General features: G+C 29.6%; 1 protein-coding gene across 2 annotated transcripts in view; it reads left to right on the top strand.

The window, feature by feature from the left end:
• The window catches only part of LOC141906837 (angiotensin-converting enzyme-like), a 65,367-nt gene extending 48,198 nt beyond the window's left edge, over positions 1 to 17,169 (top strand). The window contains exons 12-13 of one of the 2 annotated variants that reach the window (XM_074796265.1): positions 9,173 to 9,295; positions 16,801 to 17,169. In XM_074796265.1, coding sequence (XP_074652366.1) covers positions 9,173 to 9,295; positions 16,801 to 17,047 — 370 coding nt within the window. In that variant the 3' untranslated portion in view covers positions 17,048 to 17,169. The remainder of the gene's footprint in view (positions 1 to 9,172; positions 9,296 to 16,800) is intronic. The other variant, XM_074796266.1, reaches the window with a different exon arrangement.
• Positions 17,170 to 25,245: the final 8,076 nt, after the last annotated feature.

Below are 25,245 nucleotides of genomic sequence, written 5' to 3'. Positions count from 1 at the left end.
ATAAAAATAATATTAAATGAATTAGAATGTCCTTTACCAGGATCTAGATATTTTAATGAACTAATTAATAATATTAATTTATCAAAGTTTTATAAAATATGTAATGAATTTAATATTAATTCAAATAATGATTTTTGAGCAAAAATTGGTACAATGGGTGGATTAGGAATATTATATACTAAAGAATTAGGAAAAATAATAACAAATACAGATATAAGAACACTAAATTGGAATGAATTAACAAAATATTATAATAATATACAACAACAAAATAATAATGGATGGATTAATTTTATTTTGGAAAATAGTGAAGGTTTTACTAAAGCTGGAATACAGAGAATAAATCAATCTATTAGAACTTATTTGATATGTATTTTAGGTGCGCAAGTTGAAACAAGATCCCCAATAGTTGGAAATGATAATACTACATTTGATGCGCAGAAACAATTTAAAGTTTTATTTGAAGATTCTATTCATAATGATAAAAATAGATTAATTCCAGAAAATATAGTTACCAGAATTATTTAGATAAATCTCATGTAAGATTAAATTATTGTATAGGACCCAATTTATTAATTATTTCTGATGATTTAATACTAAAAATGGGAAATATAATTGGTTATAATAATCTAATTAACACTGCAACAATAAATAATTCATTTGGATTAAATGATATAAAAAAAATTAATATTAATATTGCTCCAAAACTAATGGAAGGTGAAAAAATTAAAAAACATATTCACTCAACTGAAACTAAAACTAAGAATATAAAATTAAATAATGATTCTCAAATAAAAGATTACAATACATCAGAAAATATAAAAACTGATATTATTCAACATGAAATAATTAAGAGTAATAATGATAATAAATCACATGAAAATGCTAAATTAGCTATAACTTGTAAAGGAATTGTAATAGGAGGAATATTATATTTTAAATTTTAATTTTTCATTATATAAATGGAAGAAGATATTCCAATTGATACTTTTGGTGACGCCCCTGGTATAAGTGATGAACCACAACCTGCTTTTAATGAAACTACTATTGATAATGATGATGGAGCAGCATATAATACTAATTTAGGTGAAGATGATTCTAGTGGGCCTATATTATATGATTATGATGAATCTAAAGATGATACTGAAACAAGTGAAAAATTAACAGATTATTTAAGAACCCACGATGAGATAATAATAAAAACTAGACCAGAAAGAAAAGATTAAATTAATAGATTAGAAAGAACAGAAAACCCTAAATTGAAAAAAGAATTATTACACATAAAACATAGTGTAACAAATACCGTTATTGAAGAATTATTACCAAAAAATGTAACAGATAACATTGAACCAGAAGATATTTCAGAACAAATTAGAGAAGATGATCCACATTTCATGAATAATTTAGAATTTAAAAATGATTCATTGTATTATAATGTTGAATTAAATAACAAAACTGTATCAATTCAATTATCTAAGACAAGACGATCTGTACCATCCTGAAATGTTAGCGAGATCTGCAATTGAACGTTCAAAAGGTGGTACAGAATTTCTCAGAATTATATGGGATGCACTCGATAGAATAAATGAAGAAGAACCAAATGTTGGTATTGATATTAACAAATATTCACCATTCAAAAATCCAAATTTAAATCCTACATATGTTGATCCAGAAATGGAAGAGTATGGAGATAGATTAGATGAATTAAGAACTTCAACACCAGAAACATCGAGAAGAGATATTCAACAAATTGATAATGGTTCAAGTCAATTACAAGTAGTAAAACATTTTGATAGCATGTTAGATACAGTTCATTCATTTGAAGAAGAGATGAATAGTATATTAGATACACCTGGTACTGAAACTGGAACAAATCAATGGAACGAATGCAATATTTGTTTAAAAAGGATTACTTGATTTAAATGAAGAACAATTAAAAATATTTCCTGAACAAGCACGTTATGTCATACATATCTATATAAGGACAATCATTATTCAAAGGATTAGAGTCGATTAATTCGTGATCTAGTAAGTAATCAGAATTATTCTGAATGACCTTGATACGGTCTGTTACAATTATATTACCGAGATACATTGATATTTTATATAAAAAAGGATTAGATCCAATAATGATAGACAGAGATCATCACTCTGTACTTGTCGCATATAGTAAGAAATATAAGTATATAGAAAATTAAGTATATAATAGATAGGCTCATGTTTATTCTTGGACATTTGGCTTTTTGGTGGTCTTTTCGGCAGAGGGAGGCGTCTCAGTAAGGGATCTGTCTTTACGTTTCTTTCCGGTGTTACCCGTCTTTGGTGTCGCACAGACATCGCTTTCGCCGATTCATTCAACTGCTTCGCAGAATTTCTTTATCAGAGCTAACTTCCCGGTTTCACTAAGATGGATGCCACTTCTATCGGTCACTGAATAATAGCGATCGAGTACTTTGCCATAGGTCGACTTCAAAAATGTGTCATTGTCGATAAATGACATGTTATTCTTCAAACACAACTTTCCCATGTAAGAATTAATTTCTAATACTGTGTTGTTGAAGTCTTTTACATTGTTGCTGCCGCCTTTTCTCGGAATGATGCTGGATAGATGTATCTGAGATTTTGGATAATACTCAGCTGTCTTGGCTAATAGACAAGTTCATTTTTACGGTATCGGGGTCATTCTTGTTTTGAGTGGCATCATTCGTGCCGAGATGAAGGATGACATCACTGACTGATGACATCTGATTTTTGATTACAGTTGTAATTGTAATTATTTTTGGAATAGTGAATATGATAAAAAATAAATGATATGTTTTTCTCTTAAATAAATGAGTGGGAGTTACATAAATCCTTCTAGAATATCTAATGCTATTAAAGCAGAAAGATCTCATCATATAATTACTCATAATCCTTCTAATATTAATCCTGATGAAACTTTATATGTTAGAATTCCTCGATTAACACAAAATACTTTTTATGTTCCAAATAGTATTCATTTATCGGCTGATATAAAAGTAACTGGCCATGATAACAGTTATGTTGTTGATAATGTTGGAAGATATTTGATTAAAAAATTAACTATAAAGATTGGGCCAGAAACAGTTTATTCATTAGATGATTATAATTTTTTATGCATTATAAACATTTATGGTTAACAAAAGAAAATAGAAATAATATGATATTTCAAGGCATCCAATCAGAAAACCAAAATAAATTAAGATCAGAAGCTAATAATGCAGTAGAAGCCAATGACGTAGATAATTTAATAAAAAAGATTTATGGAAGCAAATATAAAATTCCATCAGATTTTGAATTGATTAATAACAATGCACCTTTATATAAATATGCAATTCAAGAAGATATTATATTCGAAATAAAATTTGCACATTGTGCTAGCTAGCGTAGTTAAAGAAGATATGGGTTATAAACTATCGAATATATGTTTAGAATATGATATAGTAACTGATGAAAATATTTCAAGCATAATTCAAACTCAATACAATCAAGGATTTTCATTATTATATGATTACATTGATAAATTTAAAACTGTAACTATTAATGCAAATGAAGATATAATTAATGAGAATATTAACTTCCCAAGAAGATCTATTAAAGGTATATTAATATTTTTTACCATTGCAACATATTCAAATGGTGCAATACAGGTTGATAATTATTATAATCCTGAATTATCAAAAGTAGAAATAACCATCGAAGGTATAGCTAATAACATATTCTGTCAATGAATGAGAATGAATGAGAATGATAGATCAGTGGCCAAAAATTAGAAAACATTTTATGAATGAAAAAGTAAAATCATCTGAAAATTCTAATATTAATCAAATTGATTGCTATACTGGTAATAATTATGCATTATGGTTAGATTTTAGAACCAATGAAGATAACTTATTACATGTTTCTGGTAAAAAATTACAGAATACTAAAGATGGAATACGATTACTCATGAAAAAGAAAAAAGGAATCAAAAATTTCAAAATGCACATTTGTATTCTGACGCGCAATTAATTATTGTAAATTCTCAATTTAATAGTGTTATGAATTAGAATTTTAATTTTAATAAAAAATTTTATAATAAATGGAAGGAGGAATATATGAAATACAAAGTTCAAGTGAAATGATATCAGATATATATTATGTAATACCTTATGGTGAATATAGTTAGTATTTTGGAGAATACTTTAATATATTCAATTATAGAATAAGTAAAATAGATAGTAATGTTGAACCTAAAATAGAAGATAATATTGAACCTAAAAAAGAAGATAATATTGAAACAAAAAAAGAAGATAATATTGAAACAAAAAAAGAAGATAATATTGAAACAAAAAAAGAAGATATAACAGCATCTACCTCTAACTATAAAATAGAAAAATCAAATGTTAAACCAAAAGAAAACATCAGATGTATGTATTGTGAAGAAGATTTTGATAATTATAATGATTATTTATTGCACTTCAAAAAATATGAACATATTCTACAATTAGTAAAAACATATGCTAATATATATAAAGATAAATGCAAAGAAGATCAAAATTATTGTGCCTTCTGTAATGAATGTATAACAAAGACTAATTGGTCAAAACATTATAAATTAAAAACAAAAGGTGGAAATGATTCAGTCCATGCAATACACGTATTTCAATCTTGGGGTGAAAAATGTAAAGAATATGTAATATATTATAAACAATTGAATCATTAATACTCAATTAAACATATAGGTACAGATAATGTAATAGAAAATCCATTAATTATAAATCCAAAATTCAATAAAATGAATATATCAGATTATCGGTGGTACAGAAAAACATTTATAGATTATTACTCGAGTAATGATGTAGTTACCATATTGAAAAAGGTAGATAACTTTAAACCAAATGTAACTTATGCAATGAACTTATTTGAACTTAAATATGATGATTTTAGAGAATTTCTAAATAAACATCCATCTAAAAATGAAATCGAAAATTATATTCCGAAAATATTTTCAAGAGAAACATTCAATAAATATCAACTCGGGAATCAATTAGGAATTATACCAATATCAATGAAAAGGAATATATTGTTAGAAAAGAAAAATATGAAAATGAAAAAGATTAATTTCCTATACGTATTGATGTACGAGTGTACGAATGTACGACAGGGGGGTCTTATTTGAAATAAACCCCTATGTCTTGACGGATTTATCATATTCATATTTTTAACTAATATAATTTATATTTTCAGCTAATATATTTTATATTTTATTAAAATAATATTTAAATATAGTATAAAATTGATAAAATAACTTCAAATCAAAATGTTACTGTTTTTCAAATAAAAAACATATATAAATTACATATGTTACCCTCGTCCATTCGTCCATTTCGTCCACTCGTCCACTCATACACAATTCAAAATTATATAATATTACAAATTTTAAGTATTAAGGCACCTAATACGTATCTAATACAGAAATGCTTAAAATCCCTTATTTTATAAATTTATATTCATAAGGAAATTGTAGTCTCAGTTATAATTTTGAACCTTTATTACTTTATAATTTATTCATATATTCATCATGTAATTCAGTAGGTATAATTTGATTTTCTTCCGATGATTGTTGCATTGATTTTTTATCTTATTGTAGAATAATACTAAAAATCTTATATTCTTCCTAAAGTCTTTAACAATTGAATTATATTCTTGATTTAAAACCTATGTTGTTATCCCAAAATGTCCCTCAGAGAAAGCTAAATAGCATAACTCACTTCCTCTAACTTTTGAATCATGTAAATTTGCACAATCATCCACAATGAATAATGTATTTGATCCTTTATAAATATCGATTGCTATTTTAATACAATTATCTAAATTTTCTTTTACTGTTTTAGGATCTAATATAATAAACTTTTTTATCTTAACTATATATGTTTTATTCATTTCATAAGTAGGGCAGAATAATATTATATTATCAAAATGATTCTTATAAATAGTTTCTAATAAATCTAATATGAAATGTGTTTTACCACAGTTTGTTACGCCAGTAACTAACATATTATGCGGTTCAAATATAAATAAATCTTTATTCATTTATTCTTTAATTTTACTAGATAAAATCCATTCATTAAATTTATCATCATACCCTTTATATTTTACCAAAGAATACGTTTTTCCTTTAAGAGTTTTTGTTTTCAATACTTTTTCTATTTTATATTCTATTTCATCTGGGTTTGGTACAAGTGATAATTCTTGTTCATAGAGATAACCTTATATTTCTTCATCTTTTCAATCTTCTAATTTATAAACAAAAGGTTTAGTTAATATAATTTTTTTAATCTTAAATATTTCTTCAGTAAAATTAAGAGTATAACCTTTATAAAATGTTTTTCTATATTAAGATATTCTTACATGTTGTCCTATTATAAATTTAGGTTCTACATCGTTATCAGATAATAGTTTTTAAAAATGTTTATTATAGAATTCCTTACCTTCATCAAATTGTATCTTACCTGGGATAGCTTCTTTAAATATTAACTTGAACACATTTGTTACTTCTATACCAGTTTTATCTTTGATTGGAATTGACCATGCGTATCTACTGAATATATCTGTGACATTCAGTATCTGGAAATATCCTTTGTTGTATTCCTCTAAGTTCTTCATGTCAATTAAATCTGCTTGCCATTGTTGATCGATATATGAAACCATAACTTTTCTTGTTAAATAATTTTTATCCTTTTTCTTATGGATTTGATATGTTCGTTGATTTTGTAACCATAATCTAAGTTCACTATATTTTATATTTTCATTATCAAATTTTATTTTATCCCATAATTCCGAAACACTAAAATATGATACTTCACTCTCTGGGTTATAATATAAATCTCTTAGATATTGTTCTTTTTTCATCTTATTTTAATCCATTAATAATAATTTAGATTTATTTTCAATGACTTTATCATTTGACTTATTTTCTGGTATAACAGGCTTATCATCGTCATCATAATTGTTATTAAATTAAGATTTATATATTACACCAGAGAATATAATTACTGTGATTAACCCAATTGTAATATATAAGTAATTATTTCTTCCAGTATTAGAGGAATTAGATGGATTATCATTCGAATCAATATCAGATAATTTCTGTGATTCATTTATATCAGTTAATTTCTTTTTCTTAGCCCCTTTTAATTCTGCAGATCTTTTACCCAATTCCCTAGCCCATTTAATTTGTTTCTCAGATCTAGGCTTTTTCTGAATATCATCAGTCATTTATTTTACTTAATTTTTGTTCTGATTTAATATCTTCTGATTTATTATCTGATTCGATATTATCTGGTTTATTTACTGTAGGTTTGAAATTAGAAAATGTTATTACACCAGTAGAAATTAATATCATTATTCCGCCTAACCGGAATGAAGCGTATCCAACCCATTTTTGTAATTCTGTCATAACTAAATAATCATTTTTTAAATCACTATATAATTTATTTTCATCATCAATTGGTATAATCCGGTTACATAACTTAGAGTAACATTTAACTATTCCATCACTTATAGAATCGTTTATTCGAGCTAATCTAGCTTCTTCGTATATTTTGAAATCTTTTATTACTTTATCTGGTTTCATATTATCTAATTCTTGAAAAGTTATAATTTTTCCGATAAATTCCTTACATTTGCCACTAGCAATTAGTAACTCAAGATAATGCTTACATGTTAAATAGTATTCAAAATCAATATTTATTTTGAGCACAATTAGAAACAACTGTATCTTTATTATCAGTAATGCCTAAATCTTCAATTGTCTTTTCAATATCAATACTATTTTTACTCGATTTCTTTGACATTAATATTAGAGAAAAAAGAAAAAAAAATATTATAAGTATTCTTCAAATGATACTAGCTATTTGAAGTTTTTGAATTTTTATTCAAATCTTATCAAAATATAAAGTATTCCCTTTTTGAAAAGAAATATTAGATTTTGAAAAAATTAAAATAGAAATAATGGCTAGTTGAAGATATATAATTTTTAATACTTTTTATTTGAATTAGGATTCAATACCCCACTACTTTTGTCAATCTATAGGAGCAGTTACAATAACTGTCCAGATAAGTCATTTCGGATTCTCGATATTAAATTCCACAAAATATTCTTTAACTGCTGATTAAAGACTCAACGTATTGTTCATTATTTGGAGAACTATTCCATTATTCAATAAATTTCTTTGTTTATCTAATTGATCCAAATGTAACTGTAAATTTAGTTTGCTATGTTTAATCAAATTTTCTTTCTTTTCGAGTGGTCTTAAATTCTTCCAGTTCCAGATTAACTTCTGATTGTGTTCATCATTCATATCAAACTTAGATATAGGCAGCACATGATCTATATGAAAATATTCGCCATAATTATCTATATTCATTTTATCGTCAAACTGATATATAATCCATGATTTTAAGAATTCATCTGTACAACCCAATAAACTAGATAGTGTTTCTGAGTGTTTGTCTTTACTAAATGAATTTGATAATCTAGAACTTAGATATTTTTTCAATTCAAAAAATCTGTTCGGCGCCTTTCTTTATGATAATTATTAAAATGTTCACGATTATTAGCTCGCCAACGTCTATTTTTTTCATTACATTTTTCTGGATTATTCACTTGATATTGTTTACTATATAGTTTGCTACAAGTTTTACAGTAACTTTGCTTACCATCTTTAGAATATTTATCTTTATAATATTCTGAAGATTGTTTATCAAATTCACACTTAGAACATTTCTTATAGGTTATATTTATAACACTATTTGTAATATTGATAGATTGTAGTTGTTCTGACGGACAGTAGTACTTCTTATTTGCATCCATTTTAACATTTTTTATTAAAATTGATTTTAGAAGTTATTCATATTCATATATATGAATATTTTAAGAGTAATAGGGATAATAGGGATTCATAACAAAGGTTGAGGGGTTGAAAAATAAATTCGAGTGTGCGAGAATTTATTTTTCGACCCTTCGACCTTTGGTATGAACCCCTATTATCCATATTACTTACGTGGCATAGCCACATTCAAGTTTCGGGTGTCTCACTCTAGATTTTTGGAAATACGTAACCAACCAAGCCTAATGAAGTTTTGTATCGAAGTGATTTATTTCTTTCAGATATTTTGTGAGTTACATCATTCAGTTCCAGTTCCATAAAGCTCTCTGTGAAAAGGCAGGTCACACTGGTCCACTTCACACTTGTGATATTTATAATTCTAAAGAAGCTGGTAAAGCTCTAGGGTAAGCCACCATAACTATAATGCAGACAAAATGTATCCTAAACTTCGTTTGATCAACTGAAGCGACAGAATCAAAATCTAATCACCTCGCAATATATCTGTACGTCGTAAACTATAATTTCTGTTTGAAAAAGAGGTTAACGCAGTGTCTTATGTTTTGTGACGTGCTCAGAATGTGAGATTGTGGCACTGGAACAAACCCCACAAAAGATCAGATCTTTGCATTTACAGATAAGTTTTACTGCGATAATGAAGTATGTTGCCATTGCAAATATATAACGATGGCACCCTCGATATTCTGTACCTTGAAGTTTCCTATACTGTTTAAAAATGATGGGTCCCAGAAATCTTTTATCAACACTCGCCTCAATATAATCTTGGGTTAGCTGAGCGTTGTATAATTATTACCAACTGAGAAGACCGATAATGTGAATATTGATTACATGAGGAATATTCCTCCCAAGGACAAACGATGAACAAATAGTTTTATGCCTAAATGAGTTACTATTACAACTTCAAGTGGTATAGCACTAGGTATCATGAACAATAGTTATACTCAATAGTCATCACAATAGTCACCATTTACTGTATACTTAGTGTTTATAGTACTAGCAAAATACCCGTCCACATGACGGGTTTAGATATGCGCTATAGCTACCAATTACCTGAGTACTTCACGGATTCAGGATTTCAGATACGTAGGGGTGCACAAAGCGAAGTGTTGGGTCTAGTGAGTTCTCCCAAAGTTCTTGTGAATAAGATGCGCCTGAGACGCATCTTGGTCACGGTTTGAGTGCAATACCTTTTCAACCCGTAAATTGAATAGCGATTTCACACTTTTACCCAGCTAAGGAAATCAAAAATCAAGAGATTGTGAGGTGATGCACATGCTCAAAGTGCACCCCCGGATCCGTTCCTGATGGAAATAATTGTCGTTTCATTGATTCTGAGTTGAGACTTCTCCCACTTCTCCCGCTGAATACGGGGGTAGCACTAACATCAAATAATTCTTAAGACCTTTTTTTAAAACCTTACAAAATATCGATAATTTATTGAAAACTTTGTAAATATCGGACTTTCACTTAGATACAGTTCCGTGATTAATTTGTTAAACGAAGGTTAAACGAACCTTTCAAAGGTGTGAATTTGAATTATGTAGGCCTAGATAACGCCTTTATTCTTTAGACCAATCTTATTTATAGAAAATCATATACATATCTCAGAAATCGACTTCCATATATACTAAATCTTATTATCTCCAATTATCCCTATAGGCTGTCAGGCCCGTAGCCAGGGTTGGGATTGGAACGCACAAACCCTCCCTCCCCCTCCCCACCACGAAAGAAAAGGTCCGCTATAATATGAAAAAAACTGTCCCTCTGAAAAAATGGTCGATCGATTTGCTGCACTATTTGCTAACCCACGATGTCTACACCAATTCTTAATGCATTTTTTCATGTTGTGTGATCTTTGGTGCAGCTAAAATGGGCTTGTCTTTTCATGTAAGGATATATTAACAGAAAATGAACAATCGTTACATTGTAAATCTTTCTGTAAAACTTTGAATACTGGATCATTCTTCTTCTCTGCGTCATGAACGTGGGCCTTTTGTTTATCATTATCTTTATCAAATATTCTTCACCTGAAATATTTTTATCAAAATTTCTAAAATGAATTTTAGATTTTAAATGTTGATCATAATATCTTTTTCACTAAATGATTGATTACATATATCACATTTATATATTTCTTTTTAATTTTTTAATTCAGTTTTTATTTTTCATTATTATAGTCTAACTTACGACATCTACAACAAAATGTAAAACGACATTAACGCCATAAAGTCGGTGCTAATTATAAAATATCAGAAATTGTATCTTGCATATTCGGAAACTCCGGGTTATTACAGAAATGTGACGAATACGAATACGATCAATGTGTCCTCGAGATGGAATCGAAATTTGAAACAACTGTGCCACTGTTCATGCCTTATAGCTAATGAAGCTCGTCATACGTCTTAAACAATACGTTCCTACGCAGATAGAGAAACGTGTTCCTTTAAACTGCACTAATAATAATTGCGAATGTATGAACAATCTCATAAAACTATCGACGAATTAGAATATTTTGAAAATTCCTGATCTCATAGAGCGCCTGAATAGTTTAGTTGATCTGCAGTATGCAGATATTCGCCGAGCGTTACACGGCCAAGGTAACTACCAAGTTTCGCCTCGTTTGAGCAAACACGTCGTTTCGCACGTAGTATGGTATAAGAAATCAAAGGAAGAATAGGATACGATCATGAATAAATTGTTTAGAGCAAAATCAAAACCGATCGAAAAAGTTAGGCCTATCGCGTCCACTGACGGAAAATTGAATATTCCGAAAACCGCAAAAGTAGAAAGGAAACCAGGGCAAACAAAGCGTTCAAGAGCGGCGAGATCAGTTACAATAAAAAGAACATAACTTGACACCAGCTGCCTATACATTCTGTAGTTCTCAGTGTCTCAGTGATATATCAATTTTCATGGGCGATTTTCATGGGATATTTGTATCAACTTACATACATTTTTCAAAGTTAACTTTTCATTATATTATTTTTGCCTTTATTTTGTATGAGATTTGATATTTGTATCAATGTGTATATCATATCCTAAAATAATATAACTTTGCCTCGAACTAACTTAGAACAGTGTAAAAGAAGGCTTTTTTAAAAGATTGTCTACTAGTGAAATTGCGTTTCCTACTAGTGATATTGAGTTAATTTGTAAAATTGTCAGATTGTGAATAAACAACATTTTAGTATTTTCAAGAGTCGTTTCAAATTTGTTTTCCTTTCCTGCCTTCCAAATTCAAGGACTCCCCCTCTTCCTGCACGGTTCGTTTTCTGGCGGGGCCACGCTCCTAGACGTGCGGCATGCGCATATAAAATATTCAACTTTACAATTCCGGCCCTACAATTCAGATTCATTACATTATCCATTCAAACTATATTTTAATTTCCTGGCGGTGTTTAGGATAACACGTGGATTCATGACGCTTTCTGACGGCTCCTGACAGTGTTTAGTATGGCCGTCTAATTTCAATTAATTTTCTAAATGGTTTTTAGCCCACTGGGGACTTTAGTCCCAGCGGGGCTATTGCGTTCACTTTTCGTCCGTCCGTCCGTAGACGGAATCCAGTTATTTTGGGAAGTTTTGAAGACGCTTCAAGGTAATGTCTTGATATTTGGTCTATACATGAATCTACCCTAGACACATCCTCGGCCCAAAACTGGCCCTGTCAGAATCAAGATGGCCGACTGGCAGCCATTGTTGTTCGTCAAAATCAGAACTTTTTACACTTTTTTAACTTTTTGAGGGACATTTTGAAGACGCTTAAATCAATTACCTTGATCTTTCATATATATTTGAATCGTTCAAGGGCCCATCACCATAAGAAAAATTGGGTCGATCGGACTCAAGATGGCCGTCCTATGATCTTTTTAGTGCCCAAAAATGTCAATTTTGGCCCAAATTCTGAGTCCTGTAGCTTTCTGTTGGTTTGCCATTTCTCATTGCAATTTGTGATGGGTATTCTTTGGAAAAGGTTGTTTTATACCTGAGCCAGGTATTTTGATCGGCCAATTGTGACGCAATTGGCGGCCATCTTGGTATCATCAGTACTCATTGGTAGGTGGGAAAAAGTTTTCCACATTATATTGATATTATGTAACAAGCATATTTTTTTACCACAATTAATTGCAAAGCTGTAGCTCATGACATCATGTATGATTGTGGTGAGTTTTAAGGACATTAGTTATTCTATATGGTCACCAGGGAGCGTTGAATTGTAGAATAACTTAGTATTCCTTTATTAGATTGGTACCTAGGCATATTTTGTTACCATGATCAATTGCAAAGTTGTAGGTTATGACAATTTCTATGATTGTGGTGAGTTTTAAGGTCATTGGGTTTTGAAAATGGTCACCAGGGGGCGTTGAATAGTAGAATATTTAGTATTTCCATATTAAATTGGTAACGAGAAATTTATTTTGTTATCACAATCAATTACAAAATCGTAGCTGCTGACATGTTCTATGATTGTGGTGAGGTTCAAGGTCATTGGTTTTTGTAAATGGTTAACAGGGGGCGTTGAATATTGAATTTGGTAGATTGTTGAGCATTGGAAACCACTTCCCAAGTGGGCATGGTGTCCCTGGACCCCTAGTTAGATTTATTATGTCTAGATCTAGTGTTGTGATTTATCTATATTTATTTTACAAAATGGGCAATAATATTTCTTGTTGTTAGTAGCCATTTATTATACAAATATTTTGTTAAAAATCATTCAATATTTATATCATGATGTCCTTTTTCATCTTTACCTTTATAAATTAAATTAAATATTCCTGATTTTTTAATCATCAATACTTTCAATTGATAAACTATTAAATCTATCTGGTAAATTTGTTCTAAATTCAGGAGTATTATATTAGATTCTGTTACTATTTAATATGTATTTCTTATTTTATTAATTTCAAATCTTAATATTTAAAAATTTATTTTTTGATCGTTTAATATTTATTTCGATATATATTTTAATATTTATTTTTCATCTTTTAGTATTTATTTTTCATATTTATTATCTATTTTTCATATTTCAAAATCATTGTGATACATATGTTAAAACATGAGAATAATATTATATGAATATTAGAGTAAGTGTACAATTTTGTTTTCTGATTGAATGGAGAAAGGCTTAGTGAAAAAAATAATAAAGTTTTTTTTTTTATTTTTGAAATCGACCTTTCGACCTTTGATCTGAAAACATAAATATTCACTCACTCACTCCCTGCATTTCACGCATTTACAGGGTGTGATTACACCTCTGCCTTTGTACGGAAAGGTAAATTGAGAACGCTCTCTTGACTAGACAAATATTCTGCCTTTGTACGGAAAGGTAAATTGAGAACGCTCTCTTGACTAGACAAATATCCTTAAGTCCAAATTGACTTTTGCAAGTATGGCAACTAACGAGCAACTGGATGACAAGATATTGGACGCTTTAGAATTATTCACATGTAGCTTGTATGGTGCAAAAAATATTCAGTAAACAAGTTGAGGTATGAGGCCAATGAGAGAGCATTCGAACTTAAGCCAAATGCAAATAATCCCTTCGAAAAATTGAAGGGAATTGACGGATGTAGTATTCCACGTTGCCGAAATGAACGTGTGCCAGATGCAAAAGGGGTGGCTTTCGTTGTAAGGATGTGGGCAAATGCACACAATCAGTTTATTGATCAGAAGCCGGAGTCAATAGAGCATGGATGGGAATAAGATGATGGGTTGTACGAAAAAACCAAGTTCATGGGTCCCGAGTTACATGGTAACTGAAAATGATTAGGATGATGAAAATAACGTAGATTATGAAAATGAATGTACAGGCAGTGGCTCATATTCAGATGAAGGAGATAGTGACGAGTACTAATCGTCTATAGTTATGTTCTATGTTCATTTTAGTTAGAACATTTAATTTAGGTGGTAGATGTAGTTAGTATTGGCAAGTTCTGTATGGTTTTAAATCTGCGTCTTATATGATATGATTTCATATGAATTTGACGTTATATTGTGTTTTCTACTTTCGTCCGAAAGCAGTTCTTCAGATATCTTTGTTTTGGTTGACAATATCTTATTTGTAACCTGTGACTCCTCCTAACCTTAGATTGAACCACAGGATCTGTTCTTAAAACTAATATATAGTTTTTTAGTTTACCCAAAGCTTAGGTTAACTGCAGTTTGAGAGATGGACTAAAAAATCGAATTACAACTGGTGATCAATAAAAGATGATGTCCTTCTTAATTACCATCTGAATTGTTTTTTCAATTTTATCTATTTAAGTCTTTAAGTCTCAAAGTAATGAGTTTCTCGATATCTAAAAGCAAAATAAATGGTGGATTTGTTTCTTTTAAAAGATTTATTGCTGAAAACACAAATTTGGTGAAAACGATGTTATTACGTCATGAAATTTGGCATCTCCTTAAATTAAGAAGGAACCGCGAAGTATGTTCTTAAGCAACATATTCCATTCGAGGTTGTTTCAAGCTAAATAAGAAGACCAAATTTGAGCATGGGCTCTAAAGTCTAATTATGCTTATTAACTAGCATAATTGATCAGCTTCATAATTAGCCTTATTCCAAATTAACATTTCTTTAGTGATTATTTCATAACAGCATTAAAATCTTTTTCAATTCAAATTATGCATGGACTGAACAGTCTAGACAGAAGCTGTTTTTGAGGGACTTTTAGCCTTGTCCCCCCTGTTTTATGCACTACCTGTATAACTTAGGAACCATAGTTTTGAGATCAGGAATGCACCCCCTAGCATTCCCCGGTATTCGAAAAACACCTAATGAAAAACACCGAATCGGAAAACGCATAACGCCTAATTCATAGTAACATCCAAGAAATTGACATAAATCCCTACGTGAACTATGTACGCAACGTTACATAGTTCACGTAGGAGTGCGTGGAGCCCCGCTTGTTCCATCTGCGTTTCTATTGTCGTTTCGACGATCGTTTGGTTACACTACCAACACACAGGCTTATCTATGTTATTATTTCATATTAAGACAAGGAGTGATAATAAAAGACATTTATCTTTTATATGGAACATATAGTTTATTATTTTTTGTTCAAGGAAGTTCAGGGGCTTGACATTATTTAGTCTCTCATTGGTAGGCCTTATCTATCAGGTTCACATAAGGGTGGTTGTGAACCGTTTTGGAGGATAATTTGAGAAAGGCTTCTTTATCAGTCTTTGTGTGGGTTGTACCTACGAGCGTAGGTTGTACCATATTTATGCATTCCGGTTTCAAAATTCACGAAAGCCGGTTTAAGCGCGGCGTTTGTTTTCGCGTTATGTATTTAACTGCTTGCACGGCGGACATTCTATCATCATCCTATAATGCAGTTTATAGAGGAGTAGTCTCGTTTCGTGACGCGTAAAAAACATGTATATTCAAACTGTTCCGTTGATGATAACCGAGTTGGATTGTGAGTAGATAGTACAGTAATGAAATTAGGTCATTTTCTAGGAATGAGGCGTTATCCATTTTTTTATTCTTCCATGTTTTCCATTAGGCGTTTTTCGATTACCGAGAAACAGTTTGATTAATTTTCATCCATCCCCCAGACTAAAATATCCCCCTATATGTAGCTGCCGGGGTCGTGAGCGATGTATGGATCAAAAAAATGCCTTTAAATAGAAAGTGCCTGGTATCTCCCCCTATAAAAAGGTGCTGGGATCGTGGGCGATGTGTCTGGCGAATCGCTGAACTGTTGAACCGTTGAACTGTCGAATCATCGATCAGAGTATCCGAATCGTTCATTGCATTCCAGAAATGAGAAACTACAGTCCCCTATACCTTAGTTGATATCCAACAAGTACGCTCACTATTTACCCATTGTTGGGAAAATTACACTTATATCTTTATAGTACGATTGTTTTGCTCATTTCTTTGTAGGGATATGTTAAAACTCGGTTCATCCGTACCCTGGCAACAAGCTATGAAGAAACTGACAGGTTCCGAAAAGATGGATGCTCAACCATTGATTGAATATTTCCAACCAATCAATGAGTGGTTAAGGAGTGAACAAATTAGACTGAAATACCGAACTGTGTGGACTGATGCGTGTCCTTCCTCGGCCTCATTCTTGAAAAATTCGTATTTTGTAGCTTGTATTGTTATACTCTATAATTTGCCAATATGAAACACTAAATATCTTGTGATAGATAACAAAGCAATCATATACTGGCATTATTACGTATTTTAAGATATCGATATTATGTGTATATACATATTCCCTAGATAATCTGAAAATAAATCTTCTCGTGCACATTATGCGAAAACTTCTGCGTTTACGTCTTAATGTCGGTCGATTAAAGGCAGTCGGTCGAGTAAAGGCAGTCTTGTCCATTTTCTGAACATCTAGAAGTACGAATGAAAACGAATTTCCATGAGTTTAACGGAGTTATTGGACCTTTTTGGATTATTTCTATTTATCGTAATTTAAGCGGGGAAGTATCTCATACCTTTCTCACAAAGATAACGTATGTAATATACAATGTCCGTATGTTTTAGGGGTTTTACACCTAGTCGCCAAACTCAGTGATAGTACGGCCTGGGTCAAACTCGAGCGAGTTGCAGATGGTGAACAGCGCACCATACGGCTCGAAATATAATCGCTGAACTGATACAGATAAAAATAGACTGACGAGGAAAGTCATCTGGGTCATGGCACCTCACTTCCCACAGGTCGTTATCTTTCACAGTTAATGAGGTGCTAATACACAAACATATTTTACTACTGTTTGACTGAGTAGAATCAGGGAAGGAATGAGATTACACGTCCCTGGTAGAATCCTGAGAACAGAACACATCGAAACACATCAACGCAATACTAGCGACAAAATCAAGATACCTTTCATTTTCATCGTCACAATAAATAAGACATTGAATCGACATATAATAATTAATGATAAACGATTTTATTCTATTTACAACCGATATCAACCATAGCGAGAACTTAATTTTTGTTAAACAATTTCAAGTTATATGAATAAAATACTAACCCGATTCAGTTTATTAATATGATAATCAAGACTTTTGGAGTCACTTTTTCGTGTGATCGTGTCTTGAAAAAAACAAGTGACTTGTGAAATTTGCAGAATCGACGAAGCTTCTTCAGAAATGTTTCTAGCTATCGTATCAACTCCGGCCACGAGGATTAGGACCCCTTGCAACTTAAGGTGGTGTTCGAATCGCCGAAATAAATGTAAAATATAAATTTGCAATTGAAATGGTAGAACGATCAGACTAATGAAACTAACAACGACGTAATTATTGACGGTTTAACTCGTAGTTTTGTTGAGCCGCTGGAATTTACGCCAAAGTAAGTGATGATTCTGCCAGTTCGATAAAATATTAGACAAACAGGTAACGGAATAACATCCTAATCCGCGAACGACGAATTCAACGTGCTTTAAAACGATAAAAAATTTCACTATAGCGGTAAAAATGTCCCGTCATTAAATTTTATTCATCAGTATATTCAACTGCCGCGATTTGGTAATTCAGCGAAAGTTCAAACACCCACTTGGAAATAGTGCAGGCCACATCCTACCAGCGCGATAGTTTGTGTATAATGTTTACAGGAACACATCTGGCTCTCACCAGTTTCACACAGTACCATGACGATTCAAAAAAACTTTTTTCATATATCTTTGAAATCATTTTGATCATATTCTTTTTCTAAGTTATATTTCACTGATTCCATGGATGTTTTTTCATAAAAATTCCTCCAGTAATAACGGATTTGAACATAAAATCTGTATTTACAATATATTCAATTTTTGTTCAATTTCGATGAAATTTTGACACAACATTGCTGATAAGGAACCCAGGAAGAAAGACACTCTAAATATTTGGATGGATATATGAAAGCTGTGGGTACTGGAGTGTGTAATGGGTAGTGTAGTGTGATCTGTGTGCATTTGTGGCCAGCACACAGATCACATTGTTCATTGGGGTTTGGTCCAGGACTCGCGAGATTTTCAACAACACGGAAGTAACGTGTAATAAATGATGACTTGAATTGCATGACTACCAACCATCCCTCATTATTGTTGGAAAACTAAACGTTCGGCACTGACTAAAAATTAGTAATAAAATTTTAGAAATGGCCAGAATTTTAACTTAGGTTCTATCTCATTTTTATTTTACAATTGCGATTGGTATAATTGTTTTTAAACGGCCGTTAAGGCTTCATGTTTCGTCTGCAATTCACTGCAAATAGTTACGCAACTACGCACATTTCAGTGTTTTTGGCAGCTGTACACTCAATCGGCACCGTTCGTGACTAGCTTGCGGAATTATCATTAATTAACATCGCCATATCACATCATCAACTTATATTGTGCCTTAAAACCCTAACAGCCGAAATAATTGAAATGCACGCACGATTTCTATCATTGAAAATTGAGAGAGTGGCCATGTTTGTGTTTGCTGCTTCGCGTAAATCCCGCACGGTCGCGCCACCGCGCGGAGTGGGGCCGATACGTCTAGATGATATTGAAATATTCAGTTTCATACAATTTTTAGGTAAAAAGTTTTCTGACCCCCAAAGTATGCACTAGCGAGCGGCACCTGTTTGGTTTTTGGTTATGACTCTAGGTAACTGTGTGAAGTTTGTTGCACCGCTTGTGTCCCCGGTACTAGTAGAGTATATTTCCAGGCAGTTCGCACGAGCTACCGTATGTAGGCCAGCTCTCGGTGACCTTTCTTTCCCTGCAACCAGGAAATTTCACGTCATTGATACGGATATAGCCGAGTCGAAAAAGCGATGAAATCACCAAAATTACTAATACATGAGTAATTGGAAAAGTAGGCTTTCAGATCAGAGGGCGAGAGGGCGAGACACCACTCATCACCACAAGTAATTTTTTTCCCTAATAAATGGGGGAGAATGAACACCAACTAGAAAACAATAATGTCAATAAAAATCAATATTATTGTCCATATTGTAAAAAATACATCGATACATCTCATAAAACACGACATGAAAAAACTGCAAATCATATAAAAAATGTAATAGATTTTGAAACTCCAGAAAATTCTAATGAAAGAAAAGAACGATTAGAAAATATGAATGTGGATGAAATAAAATGTGAAGTTTGTAATGAATTTATAGTAAAAAGGAATTATAATAGACATCTCGAATCACAAAAACACCGCCAAAATTTGAGTAATAATGTTTTAGGAAAAGATTATTTTGATAATAAACCTCAACAAGTAAAAGAATCAACTTCAAAAACAAAATCCATTTCAAATAAACCTTACATGGAAAATGTTAGAAATTATATTGATTCACTAGAAATAAAAGATACAATTGAAATCTTAGAAACATTACATAGTAAAATTGGTCCTGCAGCTATTATATTTAGATTTTTTAAAGGTACAACAATAGAAGATTATAGTAAATTTAATGAAATAATAGAAAAAATACTAGATTTGATAACAGATGTTGAATATCCAAAAATTAGTATCTCTGGGAAAGTAAGTTTTATAAAGTCAGAAGAAAAAATGGATTATAATATTCAAACACTCTCTGAAGAAATAATTTCAAAAACACAAATAAAAGAGAAGTTAGAAAAAATATTAAATGAATTTAAACGTCATATTGAAGAAAGATATTTTGAGGGTTCTGGCTTAACATTGAATGAAATTATATATTTAGATTTAAATGTTTATAATACAAAAAGAAATAAAACATCAAAAAGTAATAAAATGTTTAAAAATAATTCAAACTTTATAATAGAAAAAGATATGAAAGCATCAAGTTATATTAAATTACCATTTTTATCAAAAGCAATTATAAATGTTAAAAATGAAGACAACAAATGTTTTCTGTGGGCAATTATTAGTTGCTTACATCCATCACAGGAAAATGTTTGTAGAATAACAGATTATCGGAAATATGAAACATTATATAAAATTGATCAATATCCAGTAACTATAAAAATGATTCCTAAAATAGAAAAAGTTAATAATTTAAAAATAAATGTATTCGAATTAATGCAATTACCAAAGACAAAAGGTGAAAATATTAAAGATTATACATTGGAAGCTTTATATTTAACAGAATATTATGATGATGAAAATGCTATAGATTTGTTATATTACAAAAAAGATGAAAATGAACATTATATGTGGTTAAAACAAATTGATTTATTCTTTAGAACAGAAAGTGATCATCATAATAAAATTTATCTATGTAGAAAATGTTTATCTCAATTTATGACTGAGAATACATTATTAAAACATAAAGAATTATGTGATAATAAAGATTTTTGTAAATTAATAATGCCAACAGAAAAAGATTATAAATTGAAATTTACTAATCATAAATTTAAAAATATTGTTCCATTTGTAATTTATGGGGATTTTGAATCGTTGAATAAAGAATTAACTGATCAAGATAGAAAAGAAATATATAACAAAAAGCAATTATTAAAATCAATGGATAAAGGAAGTGAATTAAATGAAGATATAATTCAAGACCCACCAATTATAAATACAATTAAAAAAGTTCATCAAAGAGCTGCTGCTTATGGAATTTATATAAAATCAAATTATCCCGAATTATATGAAAGTCAATATATTTCTTTTAGAGGTGAAAATGTAGTTAATGATTTTTGTGATAAAATTATTGAATTAGAAAGTGATTTTGCAAAATTATTAAACAAAAATAAAAGAATAGTTATGACAAAAGAAGATGAAATTGATTTTAATTATGCAACTCATTGTTGTTATTGTGAAAAACGTTTTTATTCATTTGATAAAAGAGTTAGAGATCATGATCATTTAAATTCAAAATATCGTGGAGCTGCTCATGAAGATTGCAATTTACAAGCTAAGAAAGTAAATTTCGTACCAATATTATTTCATAATTTATCAGGATATGATACCCATCTATTTATAAAACAATTATCGGGAAAATTGGGCGCAATTAATCAAGAAATAGAAGAATATAATGCTATGAATGAAGCAAATGTAAGAAAATATGATTTTAAACTATTAGCTAAAACATCTGAAAATTATATTTCATTTCAATTTGGTTGCATTAGATTTTTAGATTCTTATAGATTTCTAGCAAGTTCATTAGATAATTTATCAAAAAGTTTAGTTGATAATGATTTTATTATAACTCGATATTATTATCCAAATGAACAAGATTTTAAATTATTGAGATATAAAGGCGCAATTCCTTATTCATTTTATAAAACACACAATGATTTCAAAGAAACGAAATTATTGAAAGATCAATTTTATGATAAATTAAAAGAGGAGTATGTGAAAGACGAAGTTTTTGATAGAACATTAAATATTTGGAACCATTTTAAGATGAAAAATCATGGTGAATTAGTTGATTTATATTTGAAATCAGATGTTATGATATTGGCTGACATATTTGAAAAATTTAGAGAAGTTAATTTGAATCATTTTAATGTTGATCCTTGTTATTGCTACTCTAGTCCTGGTTTAACCTGGCAATGTGGTTTAAAATATACAAATGTAGAATTAGATTTATTAAAAGAACCAGATATGGTTTTATTATTTGAAAAATCAATTAGAGGTGGAATTAGTGGTGTTATGGGAGATAGGTATTTTAAAGCAAATGATGAATATAAATTATTATATATTGACGCCAATAATTTATATGGTTGGGCAATGATGCAACCTCAACCATATAAAAATTTTATATTAACAGAAGTTGAAAATGGTGATAAAACTGATTGGGAAAGCGCAATTATTAGTTTAAAAGATGAAGCACCAATTGGTTATTTCTTTGTAGTTGATTTAGAATATCCTGAAAATATAAAGTTTAAAACAAGAAACTTACCTTATTGCCCAGAACATTTAACTGTAGATGATAGTTATTTAAGTGAATACCAGAAGAAAATAAAACCGAAAGATCATGTTTTTACAGAAAAATTAATACTTACTCAAAATAATAAATACAATTATATTGTTCATTATAGAATGTTAAAATTTTATCTAAAACAAGGAATGAAATTAAAGAAAGTACATAGATATATTGAATTTAATCAATCGAAGTGGTTAGAAAAATATATAGATTTCAATACTCAACAGAGAACCATATCAAAAACTGATTTCGAAAAAGATTTTTTCAAATTGATGAACAATAGTTTTTATGAAAAAACATGTGAAAATATTAGAAATAGAAATGATATTGAATTAGTGAATAATTATGAAAGATTAAGACACCTACAATCAAGTCCTAGACATTTAGGAAATAAAAGGTTTGAGGATTATTTAACCGCGGTAAAATTAAAAAGAACATCCATGAAATTTGATAAACCTATATTTATTGGTTCGACTGTTTTAGAAGTATCAAAATTACTAATGTATGAATTCTATTATAATGTATTACAACCCCATTTTGGGGAAAAACACATTGAAATATTATATTTTGATACTGACAGTTACATACTAAAAATCAAGACAAATGATATAACAAAAGACTTAAAAACATTAAAACATTATTTTGATTTTAGCAATTACCCCAAAGATCATGAACTATTTAGCAATGATAATAAAAAGATTCCTGGTAAGTTTAAAGATGAATTAGGAGGTGATGAAATGATTGAATTTGTTGGGATAAGAAGTAAAATGTATAGTTACAGAACAAAAGATCATGAAGCTAAAAAGTTAAAAGGAATAACAAAACATGTGGTTGATAAACATATAGAATTTCAAGATTATATAAAGTGATTATATAAATCAATTGTAATGAAACACAAAATGAATTGTTTAAGATCAGAAGATCATGAGATGTACATTAATGAAGTTGAAAAAACTAGTTTAAATCCATTTGATGATAAAAGGCATATTTTAGATGATGGTATAAAAACATTACCTTATGGTTATTAAAACATAAAATCAATATCATCAAACTCGAAATCACTATTGTCTTCTTCATTTTCATTTAATTGTTCAGGTTCTTCTTCCATTCCATTTTTCTCATTTAAATAAAGTTCTATCTTGTTCCACATTTCATCTCGCTCTCTTTGTTTCTTTTTGTTTGTTAATTCATCAAATGGAATTATAATATCTAGGTTTAAATAATTTATAATCTTATTTAAAAAGAATTCATAATTTATTGAATCTGTTATTCTATTTTCCAAATGATACATTAATATTTGTTTGGATATTTTTTTTATATTTTTCATATCTTCTTCTGTTAATTAAGGTTTTTCATAATAATCGTTAAATAATAAATATAAATACATTTTCTTTTGTTTTGTGTTAAATGTTGGTGGAATAATTGTTTTTATAATATCTTTTTTAGTTATTTCACCATTTTCATTTTCTATTATTTTCATTTTTTCAAGTCATTGTATATATTCTGGTGTATGATCTTCTATAGAAAATATTTTAAAAATTTCATCAAGATAATTTAATTTTGGATCTATGAGAAAATCTCTAGTTTTTTCTTCACCCCATAAATTCTTTTGCCATCCACATTCATTACAAAATAACACAGTACCTTCTTGTCTTAAGGTCGCATAACTACATTGTGGACATTTTCGTTTATAATTTATTAGTAATAGATCTTCATTAAGCTCTTGGTATTTTCTTACGTTTTCTTTATGTTTTATTGTTCTATTATGTAGATTTGAATTACTTGTTGTAATAATCAATTTTCAATATTTACAATAATATGTTTTTCTTGTTAATTCATTATATTGTTTTTCTAACTTTTCAACTGTTTCTTCATTATCTGGTAACGTTTTCTCATATTTTATTTTTTCTAATAAATTATTTTTTCTTTCATTGAATTCAGTTTCAAATTTATTAGAAATTTTATCTATATGTGCTTTACGAAATTGATGATTCTCCCAATCTTCTATATTTTCAGGGTTATATTTCATTCGACAAGGCTCACAGAAATGATCTTTTATATTATCCTTATCATAGAATAAGAAAGGTTTTTTCCAAATAACTTCAGGTTCAACTTCAGCAGAATTACTATCAACATTAGCCGTTGCGCCATTAATTCTACACTTCTCTGAATGTTTTTTAACATAATTTCTTGAGAATAATTTATTACATTTTGGGCAGTTGATTTTAGGGGGTTTATAATTTTCATTATGTTTTTTCATATGTCGAGCCTTATTACTTTTTCTTAGAAGTTCACCACAAATTTCACATGCTATCTTCTCATCCATTTATTTAGGAAAAATTTTATTTAAAATAATTTTTAGTGATGAGCGGTAATTTTTTTATGTTATAAATAATGTTAGAATTAAAAGAATACAGAATATTTGTTGATTCTAGAAAACTTACAAATTATAAATCACATAATTTACTAGTACAATTAGATAG

The sequence above is a fragment of the Tubulanus polymorphus genome, chromosome 6 (assembly GCF_964204645.1).
Source record: "Tubulanus polymorphus chromosome 6, tnTubPoly1.2, whole genome shotgun sequence".
NCBI classification, from domain to species: Eukaryota; Metazoa; Nemertea; class Palaeonemertea; order Tubulaniformes; family Tubulanidae; genus Tubulanus; species Tubulanus polymorphus.
The sequence above is the reverse complement of the archived record's forward strand: the minus strand, read 5'-3'. Positions and strand labels throughout refer to the sequence as shown.